Below are 15,816 nucleotides of genomic sequence, written 5' to 3' on the forward strand. Positions count from 1 at the left end.
AAGAATCTGAAACAGGCTCCAGGCTCTGAGCTGTCAGCACAGAGCCCGATGCAGGGCTTGAACTCACGAACTGTGAGATCATGACCTGAGCCGAAGTCGGACGCTTAACCGACTGAGCTACCCAGCCGCCCCAGATGTTTATTTATTTTTGAGAGAGAGAGACGGTATGAGTGGAGGAAGGGCAGAGAGAGAGGGAGAGACAGAATCCCAAGCAGGCTCCACACTATCAGAGCAGAGCCCGATGTGGGGCTCAAACCCACAAACCGTGAGATCACGACCGGAGCCGAAATCAAAAGTTGGGACACTTAACCGACTGAGCCACCCAGGTGCCCCTATATTATTATTTTGGAGTCCTGGCCTGAGCTTTGATTGTGTGGTTGAATCCTTCTGAGATAGATGAATTTTTAAGTAATAAAATGCTGTCAAAACCTAGGAAAACAAAGAGCCCAGTGATTTGGTATGAGTGAGCAGACCTGGCTTGATTTAAAGCCTCTTGGCAGATACAGTCCCTGCAGGTGAAGAACTTCTGGCTTATTCTTCAGGATAACATATGTTTCGTAGACTCCTTTGATGAGCAAAGAACTTTTCTTCCCACATGTTTGGATTTGACAGTGTGACACCGAACACTGTAGTCCAGACTTAGGTCCTGTGTTTGGTCCTTGGCACACCAGTGACGGAGCTGCTGCGACCCTGGTGGCCTCAGGTGCTCACCAGCCTTGCCCTCTCCCTTCCTCTCCATCTGGCCAGGGCTCTCCTCTCTGATCGGAAGAGTGGCGGTTCTGGTCAGGTTGGAGGTGTGTGGACGTGGGCAGAGTGCCTGTGTCCCCTGGGTCAGCTTGAGCTCCTGCTATGATTTCATCCCACAAAGCAACACAGCCATCTCAGTTGAAAAGGAAAAGAGAGCGAGATCTAATTGAACGTAGCAGCCTTCGGTATTTGCTTAAAATGCTGCATGAGAGACCCGAACTGCTAAGAGCAGGTTCTAGGGGGAAATTCTGAAATTGCAAACTGCAGCCCTTTCTCCTCCCGCTTGGTTTGGCTGATTTCCAAAGCATCCAGGCCAGCAACTGAGGGACTGAAATGTAATCGGTGGCAATACATTTGTACCACATGAATCGTTCTCTGCCTCCAAAGCCTCCGTGGCTGTGGGAACAGCACAGCAGCAGCAACAGCTCCTGGCTGCTGGACTCTGCAGGGAGGGAAGACTGGATCACAATGGTAAGAAACTCCCAAGATTTCTGCAGACCTAGTTTGTTACCCGGGAAGGAATACCTGGCATCTGCTGGTGACAGAGGCTGAGAGGCATGAGACTGAAGTTGAGCTCTGGGGCACTGTCAGCCTTTTACTCAGAAGGGCAGGGAAACCCTTGGCACCAAGGTACTGCCTTTTGAAAAATGATTCCTTTCATGTCAGGAGCCTCGTAATTAATAAGGACCCTTTGCGGGGCTCTGCCGGGGAAGGACAGTCCCACAGTGACCTCAAAGGCGAGCCCTGATTAATGTGGTCTCTGATATGTGCCCTTCCTCTGAATGCAATTGTCATTTCCAGGAGTCTGCCTGAAAGAAAGAATCACCTGCTTTCTCGATGTTTTCATGCGGGGGTACAAACCCATTCATAATGAAACAGCTGTCTTTTCTGACTAGTGAGTTGTCACTAGTTGATGGGAGGCATTTGCAGATTAACCATTACTAGAGCAAACTTCGGAGTGTTTTTTTTTCCCCTTTCAAAACTATTCTATGTAGACAGTGACAAAAGGAGCCCATGTTCTAAAGGAAAGTGTAAGTGACTTTGGAGGAAGTTCGTTTGACTTCACTCTAGCAAAGCCAACACTGCCAGCGTGAGGCATGCCTTCGTGGAAGTGTGAGGTCTTTGGACGAGGTGTGGGCTTCGTGGGAGGACGGTGTGCTGAGGTCAGGGTCGGCTGTGGTCTCTGTGGCTTCTCCGTGCACCTCTTCTCCTGTGCCCGTGATGCAGGACCGGTGGGAGGATTTGGTGTTAAGAGTGAAGCCACTAAACGTTTTCTTTAATAGTCAAGGGATGAAGGACAGTGGTCATAATAAGATTATATAACATTTAAGAGAAAATATAACCTATTACTGTATAGAGAGAATGCCTGAAATACATTTATTTGACTGCACAGCTGATGTGTGGGAAATGATTATTCTGTTTATAATCCAGATGAATGAAGAGAGTTCTGATGAAGGGGATGTGGGAATTTTTAGAAGTCTGCCTTTCCAACAACTCTGAAAAGGGGACACTGGGAACCAGATTTATGAAAATATTTCATCTCACTTCCTGCCCTCATCATCCGTCCTAGATCGCTAGGAACAGACCCTGGAAACAGCTGCAAAGTTCAGGGTCAGATTTTCCCCTCCTTTATTGATATGTGTTACCCTTTATTATTGCATCTGTGCTAGAAACTCTTCTACCCTGTGGAGAAGTCACATAAAAGACTCATCTGTTTCTCCTTGACCAGCCGGGTGCGTAAATGCCAATATATTCAGCATAAGGGTTAAGTGGGGCTCCTTACTGCTGTGGAATGTTTTGCTTGAGTTCTTGAAGCATAATAATTCTTCTCTTCTCTTTATGAGCCCAAGAACATTCCTTTAAGGATTAAAAGGACTGGGCTGAAATGCAGATAGAGTTCCTGCCAGCACACTTTAAGCGTGGGCATAAACTTAAGCACAGCGACAATCTTGTACAGTATTCAGGGAGACAACAAGGAGCCACCAGGGACTGAGTCACTTAAATGCAGTAGCACAACCTAATGAAAGTATGTAGACCTCTTTTTTGATTGCAAGAAAAAAAAAAAAGTTGGAAAAATTACCCAGTTGTACATTAACATGAAAGCTTCCGTCTAATTGAGCTTTTCTGAACCGCAAACACTGAAATGGTCATAGTTTTGTAGGGAGGACATTCTAACCAGCTAGTTTTTGCAAAGGGGACTATTTTTCCCCTTCCCTTGTAGTGAGAAGTCTGTCCAGAGAGCAGCGGGTTGAAAAACCAGTCTTTGATTGTAAGGGGAGTGAATCTGTGGGTTAGATTTTCGTGAAGTCCCTTCCATGATGAAAAGGAAACCAATCATGTTTCTCATCATGCAGATGTGATCAGTTCCCTTACTTATCCAAGAGAAGAGACACTCGATTGTGTTTAAAACCCTCTCCTTGACCTCATTATTAGAATCGGGAGCATGTCAGGGCTTGCTGGCTGTTTTACCAAATAAGTCAGCCTGCTGTGGGCTCTGAGTTCAGATTGCTTCTTTTTATTTTATTTACAAATTTAAAGGAAATGCAAATCATTAAATCCACCCCACATAATTGCAAGCAAGTTATTTCAAAACAAAGGAAATGTGTGAATGCTTTTAAGTAATATTTTACAAATATTGAGGACATATGTGCTATGTGCCAAGTGTTTTTAATACTTTAATAATCCTTATCCTTGCTTTTATTTATTTTTTTTATATCCTTGCTTTTAAAGACAGATTATTATTAATGATGCTGTTGTAATGAGGTGTAAGGTTCAGAGAGGTTAAGTACTTTCCTAAGGACACACAGCTGGTAAAAGGTAGTGCGAGGCTAGGACCCTTACTTCTTACGACCCTTACTTCTTAAACCTGTACGACCTTAAACAGGTCCACCCTGTACGACCCTTACTTCTTAAACCACCTCATCCTACAACCTGTGAAGGTATATGGGAAGGTGAGCCAGGCCAACCTTAAGTGACCCAGCCTCTAAAACTTCAAATAATCTTTAACATTTCTCTTTCCTCCTCATATCCAATCTGCTCCAAGACAGGTCTGTTCTTTCTTGGTGTCACCTGTTTGGATTTCCTGTCATTTGCATACCAACACCATCATTCTTTTTTTTTTTTTTTAATGTCTATTTTTGAGAGAGAGAGAGTGCACATGTGCTAGTGGGGGATGGGGGAGGGGCAAAGAGAGATGGGGAGAGAAGGTCTGAAACCGGCTCTGTGCTGACAGCAGTGATCCCATTGTGGGGCTTGAACTCACGAACTGTGAGATCATGATCTGAGCTGAAGGCAGATGCTTAACCAACTGAGCTACCCAGGTGCCCCCCAACACCATAATTCTTACCTTAAGTTCCACTCTGGCCAACTTCCCTTAAAGAGTTGCCTCAGTCTGGAAGAGAGTCTAATGCTATGGAAAGAGGGTTTAAGTGCACTCAGACCTAGAGTTAAATTTCTGGGTTACCCATGTGTTCATGCGGTAATTTTTAAAATTCTTTAACAATTAGTGTTTTTATTTGCAAAATGGGAACAATGACTCTTACCTCTGTTGGGTCATTGTGATAATTACATTAAGATGTTTATATAAAGTCAGATGTTTGATTAGGCTGTGAATCATGGTGGAACGATGAATTGCAAGGAAGGTTTTGAAATTTTGAAGTACAAGATGGTAAGGATTTAAATGAAGATGATGGGGAGAAAATGGAAAAGAATCAAAGTAGGAAATGATGTGCATGAAAAATTCACCTGCACCGACCACTGATTGGTGTGAACATGAAAAAGAAAAGCACAGAGGGGCCCCGGTGGCTCAGTTGGTTTGGGTGTCTGACTCGATTTCAGCTCAGGTTATGGTCTCATGGTTATGGGATCAAGCCCCACATCAGGCTCTGTGCTGACAGTGCAGAGCCTGCTTGGGTTCCCCTTTCTCCTTTCTTTCTGCCCCTCCCCTGCTTGGTCTCTCTTTCTTTCAAAATGGTTAAATAAACATTGAAAAAAAAAAAAAGAAAAGAAAAGAAAGAAAAGCACAGACTGGGACTTGAAGCTACTAACTGAAGAAGAGTCGCCTGGCTGCCATTCCTACATTACCTGACATGATGCCTCATATAGAGTAGGTTCTGTGTATTGTTGAGTGAATAAAAAAAGACATCCACAGGAGTCTCTCACCCAAAGTCCAGTAGGGTATTTAGAAGTGAGTGACAGTGCAGTGTGTTCTGGGACAAATGTGGAGGCTTATGGTATTAAGTGATCTTTTGTGTTCCTGAAGAGAAAGTGGGTTCAGAGGATCAGAAGAGGTTCTGTGTGTGTGTGTGTGTGTGTGTGTGTGTGTGTATATATATATATATATATATATATATATATATATATATGCATATGCAGGTTTTAGAAGTTTGGAGGTGGTATGGATATAGCCAGAAATGACAAAGGACTGCAGTGTGATCTTCCTGATAATTGATTACTTGTAGCCACATTGGTAAGATGAATGGAAAGATGTGGAAGGAAATGAGTGGGTATGAAGCTCCCTCCCCTCAAGACAAAACAAAACAAAAAAAGCACACAGAATAAAGGTATGAATAATTTTATTAATTAGAGTAGGTAAGATACTAATTGTCAGGAAGGGAGTATTTTGATGCTAAGTTTTAGGGAATTGAAAGTGTTGGTTGACTTTGAGTTTCTCCTTGAAGATCATGTCAAGAGCATTAAAAATTGCACATATCGGTAGTTTAATGAAGACGAATCATCTCTCTTATGCTTTCTGTGGTCTTCTGTGAAGGAATTGTACTTGATGGGCTAAAGAAAGGGCAAAGCTGCAAATAAGATATGAACTCACTTCAGATTTCATCCCATTGGTCAGCCTCACAGTTACAGGTGATTCACGATGGGTGTTGGACACGTCCCACACGGCGAGAAGACACAAGAGCAAGTGTATATGGGATGGTGGATAAAATACCATTGAAGTTGTTGCTTATCAAGCCTGATTGTAAAATCAATGTGATAGATGAAAGACCTAGAATAAAGAGACTAATTAACTGGATAACCTAGAAATTAAATAGGTTCAAGTGTCTGGGGAGATGCTCAGAGGATTGCAGGAGAAATGGAGTAGTTCAGGTTGTTAGCCTTACCAACAACTTTACATGCTCTCCTGTAAGTGTGGACCCAGGAATAACGTTACAATCCTCCAATATATATCCGTTACTTCCAGGTGAGCTTATGATAGGCAGCTTCACTGTCCCTACTCTCTTGATTTTCTTGGTTCTGCCCTTTTTATCGGCATTCCCAGATGCCTGTTAGTGTTTGTCCCTCATCTCTTACTTCCCATCTTACTCTTTGGATGTAGCAATTGAGTGTGTGAATTACCTGCCCAGACATCCTGGACCCCTGAGGACTTTTGGGTCTATGAAGGGCCCAGATTTCCCAAAACCCAACACCCTAAGTCAGCTCCCCTGGTTGTGTCCCCACCCTGGAGGGCAAGTATATTTGGAGGCATTGGGTATTTGGATTGTGAAATTTGCTGTTTGGATTTATAGCTTGTTTTACAAAAGTACTTGGATTAATTTCCTTATTTGGTTAGTTACCGTGTTTATTTTGGTTTTGGTGGTGAAATCAAAATATAGTAAAGCATGCATAGAAATGTTTTAAGAAATGGATAAAGTCTCTGATAGAAAGGGGGGAATCACAACAGTATATCCTTAATAAATCTCACTTTTTAATTAACTGTTATTCTATATCTATATGATTTTAATGTTTCTAACACACTGTGGCTGATTAATCAATTCATGGAAAGTATGGCTCATCGGCTTAGGTATTTCTCATGGCAAAGGCAGGCTATTTTGTAATATGTTGCTACATCTAAGACTTCCGCATTTGTGAGTACAGAAATTCTTTGTAAAACTATGTTTATAACTTCTGTTTAATCGCATTGAAGAAGCTGAATACCATTTACTCAGTCTAGGACTTGGAGTTGCCTAGTAAGTTTCTGTGAAAGTGCACTGACATGTAATGAGTGAATTTTTTAAGATGGACTTAATTGGTTCCAGGATTATGTGTGTTTCTTCTCCCGGGCCCTTTCCATCATCTGCTTGTATTGATTTACTTAATCAAGGGGGTTTAAGTAAGAATTTTTTTTCAAGTATAACTTCCAAAGTGAAAAAGTATATAAATCATAAATGCACAGCTCACATTTTTTGCAAAATGAACATAGTCTTGTAATTAGCACTCATTTGAAGAATAGAACATCAGAGTCACCCTGAAGTCCCCTTCATCCAGCCTTCCATGATCCTGAGTTATAGCCCCCAAATCAAGTTTTACTTGTTTTTAAGCTTTATATGCCCTCCTTCCTTTTTGTTTTTAAAAAGAAGCCAACAATCCCATTTTTGTAAGCTTACATCAGTAGATCTCTGTGCATGGGTGGAGATATAGCAGATTATGCTCCCCACACTAAACAGTGGGGGATATTTGCAAATTTTCTTCATTCTTTTCTTTATTTGAGTAGTGTTCTTTATTAAAATGAGTGTATGCCATTTACAAAAAATATGTAAGCAATTTTGAAAAAGAGCTGTTTCAAACTGTGATGCCTGTTAGTAAGTCTTTGAAATGTTTTATGACGGGCATTGGCCAGGACTTTTTCGTATCACCTGAAGGACCAGTCCGTGTGATGCTTTGGGCCCTTAGTAGGGTAGAATTCTGTGGTCCCAGTCAGAGCTTTTTTTGAATGTCAGCAATAGGTGGCAGGCAAAACCCTTCACTCTTGCTTCACACTCAAGTTTAAGGCTGAGCTCTTAAATATACTAGAAACAGTTAATAGCAATATGAATTATAAATTGCAAAGATTAAAATGTGCTGCAAGTTAATTATCTGTATGTCTTTGTAAAGAAATAAGTCTAATCAGAAATAATTTGATAGTCTTGCTAGCACTTTCACATTGAGATATAGCTGTAACTTTACTGGTGTTTCAACTGTAGCAGAGTTGCTGTGTACCAATGTAAGTTCCCATGGGCCCCAGAGGAAGGTGGGTTTGATGCCCGATCTGCCTTGCATGGCCAATCATGTCCCCTGGGAAAATGATGTCTGCCTGACCCATTTTTTTCTCAAAGCTTTCTATTACTATTCCTTTCAAATGTGTCAAAGTAATATACTCTTCTGCAGTCTAAAGTCAGGAAATACAAATTCTTGTTTTATCGTAAGGGAAGACAGAACAGGGCTGTGATCTATAAGTAGATCCTGCCATGTGATTGATTCAGGAAACTAAATAAGACAAATACACTTTTGTTTGTTGGGAGTGTTTTGATCACTGGTTCAGTTTCTTTGCTGGTTATCAGTCTGTTCAAGTTTTCCATTTTTTCCTGTTTTAATTTTGGTAGTTTATATGTTTCTAGGAATTTATCCATTTCTTCCAGGATGTCCAATTTGTTGGCATGTGGTTTTTCATAATATTCTCTTGTAATTGTTTATATTTCTGTGGTGTTGGTTGTTATTTCTCCTCTTTAATTTGTGATTTTATTTATTTGGATCCTTTCTCTTTTCTTTTCGATAAGCCTGGCCTAGAGGTTCAACAATTTTATTAATTTTTTCAAAGAACCAGGTCCTGGCTTCATTGATTTGTTCTATTGGGTTTTTTTGTTTGTTTCTATACCATTTATTTCTGTGCTAACCTCTGTTATTTCCTTCCTTCTGCTGATTTGAGGTTTTGTTTGTTGTTGTTTTTCTAGTTCCTTTACATGTAAAGTTATTTATTTAAGATTTTTCTGGCGTCATGAGGTAAGAAAATAAACTTCCCTCTTAGAATCACCTTTGCTGCATCCCAATGGTTTTGGATCATTGTGTTTTCATTTTTGTTTGTTTGTATGTACTTGTTGATTTCTCCTTTGATTTTCTGGTTGACCCGTTAATTTTTAGTAACATATTGTGTAACCTTCATGTATTTGTACTCTTTCCAGATTTTTTCTCGTGGTTGACTTCAGTTTCATCAGATTGTGGTCAGAAAAGGTGCATGTATGACTTCAGTCTTTTTGTATTTGTTGAGGCCTATTTTGTGACCTAATATGTGATCTATTCTGGAAATTGTTTTATGTGTACTTGAAAAGAATGTATATTCTGTTGTTTTAGGATGGAACATTCTGAATATATCTGTTAAATCCGTTTGGTCCAGTGTGTCATTCAAAGCCATTGTTTCTTTGTTCATTTTCTGTTTAGATGATCTGTCCATTGATGAACATAGATGCAAAAATTCTCAATAAAATACTAGCAAGCAAAATCCAAACAATACATTAAAAAAAATCATTTACCACAATCAAGTGAGATTTATTACTGGGTTGCAAGCATGGTTCAGTATTTGCAAATCAATCAATGTGATATATCACATTAATGAAAGAAAGGATAAGAACTGTATTGATCATTTTGATGCAGAAAAAGCATTTGAAAAAGTACAATATCCATTCATGTTAAAAATAGTCAACAAAGTAGGTTTAAGAGGGAACATACCTCAACACCTTAAGGCCATATATGAGAAGAGCCACAGCTAATATCCTAAATAGAGAAAAACTGAGTTTTTCTCTATGGTCAGAAACAAGATAGGGATGTCCATTTTCACGACTTTTATTTAACATAGTACTGGAAGTCCTAGCCATCAGACAACAAAAAGAAATAAAAAGCATCCAAATCATCAAGGAAGAAGTCAAACTTTCCCTCTTTGCAGATGACATGTTATTCTATATAGAAAACCCTAAAGACTCCACCAAAAACCTGCTAGAACTGATAAACGAATTCAGTAAAGTTACAGCATACAAAAATCAATGTGCAGAAATCTGTTGCATTTCTATGCATCAGTAGTGAAGCAGCAGAAAGAGAAATTAAGGAATTGATCCCATTTGCAATTGTACCAAAACCGATCAGATATCTAGGAATAAACCTAACTAAAGAGGTGAAAAGACCCACACTCTGAAAACTATAAATCACTGATGAAAGAAATTGAAGATGACACAAAGAAATGGAAAGACATTCCATGCTTACGGATTTGAAGAAATATTGTTAAAATGTCTATACTACCCAAAGCAATGTACAGATTTAATGCAATCCCTTTCAAAATATCAATAGCATTTTCATAGAGCTAACAATCCTAATTTTTAAAAAATGTTTATTTTTGAGAGAGAGAGAGACAGAGACAGAGAGACAGAGAGGGAGGGAGGGAGCATGAGCGGGAGGAGGGGCAGAGAGAGAGAGGGAGACACAGATCTGAAGCAGGCCCCAGTCTCTGAGCTGTCAGCACAGAGCCCGATGCAGGGCTCGAACTTGTGAACTGTGAGATCATGACCTGAGCTCAAGTTGGACGCTTAATCAACTGAGCTACCCAGGCACCCCCAAACAATCCTAAACTGTGTATTTTAAATTAAAATGTGAACCACAAAAGATCCCAAATAGCCAAAGTGACCTTGAGAAAGAAAAGCAAAGCTGGAAGCACCACAATCCCAGACTTCAGATTATATTACAAACTGTAGTGATCAAAATAGTATGGTACTGGCGCAAAAACAGACACATAGATTATTGGAACAGAATAGAACACCCAGAAATGAACCCACAATTATATGGTCAATGAATTCTCTACAAAGCAGGAAAGAATATCCAATGGGAAAAAGTCTCTTCAACAAGTGATATTGGGAAAACTGGACCACTTTCTTACACCATACACAAAAATAAATTGAAAATGGATTAAAGACCTAAATTTGAGACCTTAAACCATAAAAATCCTAGAAGAGAACACAAGCAGTAACTTCTTGGACATCAGCCATAGGAACTTCTTTCTAGATATGTCTCCCGAGGCAGGGGAAATCAAAGCAAAAATAAACCACTGAGACTGCATCAAAATAAAAAGCTTCTGCACAACAAAGGAAACAATTAACAAAACTAAAGGCAATCTACAGAATGGGAGAAGATATTTGCAAATGACACATCTGATAAAGGGTTAGTATCCAAAATGTATCAAGAAGTTATAGAACTCAATACCCAAAGAAAAATTCAGTTAAAAAATGGGCAGAAGATATGAATATGAACTTTTCCAAGGAAGACATCCAGGTGGCCAACAGATACATGAAAAGATGCTCACCATCACTTATGATCAGGGAAATGAAAACCAAAATTCTAATGCGGTAACACCTCACACCTGCCAGAATGGCTAACATCAACAACACAAGAAACAACAGGTGTTGGCCAGGATGTGGAGAAAGGGGAACCCTCTTTCACGGTTGGTGGGAATGCAAACTGGTGCGGCCTCTCTGGAAGACAGTATGGAGGTTCCTCAAAAAGTTAAAAATAGAGCTACCTACGATCCAGCAACTGCACTGCTAAGTATTTGCCCAAAGAATACAAGAACACTAATTCAAAGACATGACAGAACATGAGTGGGGGAGGGGCAGAGAGCAGGGGAGACACAGAATCCGAAGCAGGCTCCAGGCTCTGAGCTGTCAGCACAGAGCCCGACGTGGGGCTCGAACTCACGGACCACGAGATTATGACCTGAGCTGAAGGTGGACCCTTCACCGACTCAGCCACCCAGGAGCCCCTTAAATTATTTATACTATTATTCAATGAATGTCTACCTCCCCAAAAGACTGTAAACTCCTATGAATAGGAACCATGTTTCCCATCGTAATCTTGGTGGCTGGAACAGTGGCTGACATATTAAATATTTACTGAAAGAACAAAAAACAAATATTTCACTCAGGTTCATGAGTAAGTGTGCATCTGTAAATATTCATAAACATGCTATTGAGTTCTGTTTTTTTTTTTACTTACTTTATGGTGGCCATCATTCTGTGCTGTGTAATTCTGTCATCATTTTAATGGACATGAATGTTATTTCCAGTTTTCCTGCAAAAGTTTTGTTTATAGTATACTGAGTAAGCATTTTTGCACATTCAAGTTTAAGCAATTGCCGATTCAGTTCTTTTGCTATTTCACTATACAACATCAAGGGAATAAATGACCTAATTTTAAAAGTGTTAAGTAGAGTAATGGAGAGAGAAGTGGAAGGAAGCAGAGAGAGGGAGGGAGAAAGATGGGGGAGCGTTTCTGAAAGAATTTACAGGCATACTTCATTTTATTGTGCTCTGCAGCTACGGATTTGTTTTTGTTTTTTTACAAATTGAAGCCTTGTGGCAAACCTGTGTCAAGGAAGTCTGTCAACACCATTTTTTTACAACAGCATTTGCTCTTTTTGTGTCCTGTGTCACATTTTGGTAATTCTCACAATATTTCAAACTTTCTCATTATCATGGTATTTATTGTGATCTGGAATCGGTGATTACAATCAGCTAAAAGCTCAGATGATGGTTAATAATTTGTAGCAGTAATAGTTTAAAATTAAGGCATGTACACTTTTTTTTTTTTAACTTTTTTTTTTTTAATTTATTTTTGGGACAGAGAGAGACAGAGCATGAACGGGGAGGGGCAGAGAGAGAGAGGGAGACACAGAATCGGAAACAGGCTCTAGGCTCCGAGCCATCAGCCCAGAGCCTGACACGGGGCTCGAACTCACGGAGCGCGAGATCGTGACCTGGCTGAAGTCGGACGCTTAACCGACTGCGCCACCCAGGCGCCCTAGGCATGTACACTTTTTTTTAAGACGTAATGCTATTGCACATTTAATAGACTTAATATAGGATAGACTTAATAGACTACAGTAGAGGATAAACAGAAGTTTTATATGTCTTTGGAGACCCAGGAAACATTAGACTTGCTTTATGGCGAGACTCACTGTACTGAGGTGGTCTGGAACCCCACTGGGCTTTGCCTATTCTGTGCTCTGTGGATTGAGAAGAGGCCAGGACGTAGAGGAAAAGAAGCATGTGGATGAGTCTGGCAAGCCAGTGTCTCATCTCCCTTGTAGCTAAAATCTGTAACTAAATTCTGAGTTATGAGAGCTGGGCCACCTTGTAGGGCAAGGACTCCTTATCCACCTTTGCTCTTCATAGGGGCCAGCTCGCCCTTATAATTGGTCACATATACAGGCTTTGCCAATGGCTTATAGTCTGCCCAATCAGGCTTGCTATATAATCAGCCTAGGTAAATAATCCTCACTCTACTCATTCGTATGAGGCACTGATCGTACAGGAACAGCACGCAGGTGGGCACAGCCTGCCCCACCTGGGGTGTTATAATCTCATTCCTGCCTACCCACTTCCAACAACAGAATTGGCTGGGTCAGTTCGTGAGACCAGTGACCTATTTTGAAGCGTCTGGATGCTTGGTACAACCAGGCTTTATTTCCTTCCACCAGGGTGACTCAAAATCATGCTATTGCCTAAAAAGGGATGAATTAAAAGTATTTATTTTTAAAAGGTAAAAATCCTTTTTTAAAAGCCCCTTCAAATAATTGGGGCTTGTCTAGTTAATATCATATTGGAATGCATCCTGGAACTGCTTTTGCTTGCAGTTCTGAGAACTGCACATCTGAGAATGGTCCCCATTTACCTACGGGACTAAGTATTTAGTGTGTTCAGTCATTACGCACAGTGATATTTAAAAGCTTGAAATAGGGGCGCCTAGGTGGCTCGGTCCGTTAAGCGTCCGACTTCGGCTCAGGTCATGATCTCATGGTCCGTGAGTTCGAGCCCCGCGTCGGGCTCTGTGCTGATGGCTCGGAGCCTGGAGCCTGTTTCAGATTCTGTGTCTCCCTCTCTCTCTGCCCCTCCCCTGTTCATGCTCTGTCTCTCTCTGTCTCAAAAAAATAAATAAACGTTAAAAAAATTAAAAAAAAAAATAAATAAAAGCTTGAAATAAATAACAAAAACTCCCCAAACTGGAGAGCACCGAGGAGGTAGTCAAGACCTACTAGTGAATTGGAGTCTCCCAGACTTGATGAACCTTGATGAATGGAGCACTTTTCACTGCTTGTCACTTCTTCTACCCATTTCTCTTTCAATCCTTGTGGATTCTTTTGAGAACACAGCTGAGTCCCTTTCCCTGCCTTCCCAGCTAGTAGGCGTGGCCACTTGAGTACCCAGCCAATAGCACGTGGGCAAAAGGGAAGTGAGTCATTTCCAAGCCTGCCCATGAAAACTTCCCACGCTCGCGCCTCCGTGTGTTATTCCCGTTCTGCTGTCTGCATGTCAATGTCCAGGGTTCTAGGAAGCCACCTGCTGAAGATGGGAGAGATACCATCAACCCGGGGCTCAGGAAGACCTTGTTAAGCAAAGGCCCCTTCCCATTCCCCACATGCAGCTGACTTGGACTCTGAATGAGCAGGAAATGGCACTTTGCCTGTATTTGAGCCTTTCTACATTTTGGTCTATTTGTAAGAACAATTAGCTATGAGTTAACCTGATTTTATCAAGTTCCTCCAGGTTTTTTTGGCCTGTACTAGGTATTGGGGATACAATGGTGACCAAAGCAGTTAAGATCCCTAGTTCCTTTTTAGGTTCTAATAAGGGAGATAAACAATAAACATGTAAAGAAATGAACCAGAACTTTACATATAGAGATAAGAGCTATGAAGGAAACTAACAGGCTGATAAGAGCATCATGTTGGAGCGTGAGGGTGCTGGCTATAAATTAGTCTTTGAATGAAGTGGAGGTCTTTAAATAGGTATTGTTGGTTAAATTCTGAAAGTTGGAAAATAACTATCATTTTAACGAGGATATAGGAAAATCACAGAAAGCAGGACAGCACACAGACTCACCTTCTAAACTTATTCCCACTGCATCCGTGAGTGGTAAGAAATTTCCAACAAAATTCCAAAAATTTCCCAAGATCATAGGGTTCTGACTAGTTAAGAACCATCATGGCATGAGGCAGGGTGTACAAGTTTGGGAGAATGTCCTTGAGTTTTCTTAAAGAGCTCAAAAGTAGGGAGGATTTGTTCTTAGTGACCCCAAATGACTTTGCATTGATTCTGTGTCTCTTGATGCCTTTAAAGATCAAAGGAAAGATATCATTGGCTTATACAAGGGACTTCCATAAAGTGGGTGGATACTATCTTCCAGTTTGAATTAATTCCTGTGATGTGGGAAGTTGGAATGGAGAGAGATAATTCTTAATATCCCTTGCAATATACTACCATCAAGACTTTGACTTTTTGTTGAAATCCTAAACTTATGCATGTCATAGGTTAGATTCTTAATCATGATTGTTTTTGTTTTTGTTTGTATCCAAGATATGGAAACATAAGCTGACTTCAGTTAAAGAAGAATTTGTGATGAGCGATGAGGGCTTCCTGAAACCCCAGCAGGAAGTACAGCCATGTTTCCCATGATGCTGGACCTGATTTTAGAGAGAAATCTGGTGGCTTCTTTGTTTTTCTCTCCCTTTTTGGCCTCATCTCTGCCTCACAATGCCTGCTCCATTCTCCTGTGTATCTCTGAAGAGTCCTCTCAGAGCTCATTCGTTAACACATTTGTACATAAAACTGTTCCTCACTGGATCCTCTCCCAGACAGCAGCGTCGACTCAATGATGAGGTGTCTGTGAGCTTCCCAAGGCGCACTCCCATACCCCCTCCCAGTGTGGACCCTGATTCAAGCAGCTGGGTCCAGGGGACAGGTTGTCTGGCCCAACTCCCACCGCACACAGACCGTGTGGAGAGTGTCTGAGAAGAGCTGACGTCGGTCCAAATAGGAACGATGATGCACCTGCTGAGGCCAGCATTACACATCCTCTTTCCATGCGCTTGTCCTGAAGCCACTCTCTTAGCCTGCTGCTGCTAGTGTGCGAGCAACCATAAATACCACCACACCGTCTCTGCCTGGAGATTGCTCCAGTGGCCCCCACACACTTAGTGCATCTGGAGGGGAATTTGGGGGCCTTTTTAAAAGTTTCTTGTTAGTGTCAGACTCCATAACCAAGAATACTTCAAAACTTGCAGTCCTCCTCACTATTTTGCAATCCGTGGCCTAAATGATAATTTAAGCTCCCCTAAGATGCAAAAAAAAAAAAAAAAAAAGTAAACAAAAAAAAAATGAGGAGGGGAGAAACCAGTCAAATTTTAAAGAGTCTTTCCTTTTTATTTTATTTTTTTGTTTCAAATTTTTTTTAATGTTTATTTTTGAGAGAGAGAAAGACAAAGCATGACTGGGGGAGGGGCAG

The 15,816-nt window shown here is 40.9% G+C and overlaps 1 protein-coding gene across 1 annotated transcript in view; it reads left to right on the top strand.

The window, feature by feature from the left end:
• Nucleotides 1-1,110: 1,110 nt before the first annotated feature.
• The window catches only part of PLD5 (phospholipase D family member 5), a 352,020-nt gene continuing 337,314 nt past the window's right edge, over nucleotides 1,111-15,816 (top strand). Inside the window, exons 1-3 of the mRNA XM_032591872.1 lie at nucleotides 1,111-1,218; nucleotides 1,819-1,979; nucleotides 3,632-3,698. Of these exons, the coding sequence (XP_032447763.1) occupies nucleotides 1,111-1,218; nucleotides 1,819-1,979; nucleotides 3,632-3,698 (336 nt within the window). The remainder of the gene's footprint in view (nucleotides 1,219-1,818; nucleotides 1,980-3,631; nucleotides 3,699-15,816) is intronic.

The sequence above is a fragment of the Lynx canadensis genome, chromosome F1 (assembly GCF_007474595.2).
Source record: "Lynx canadensis isolate LIC74 chromosome F1, mLynCan4.pri.v2, whole genome shotgun sequence".
Taxonomy (NCBI): Eukaryota; Metazoa; Chordata; class Mammalia; order Carnivora; family Felidae; genus Lynx; species Lynx canadensis.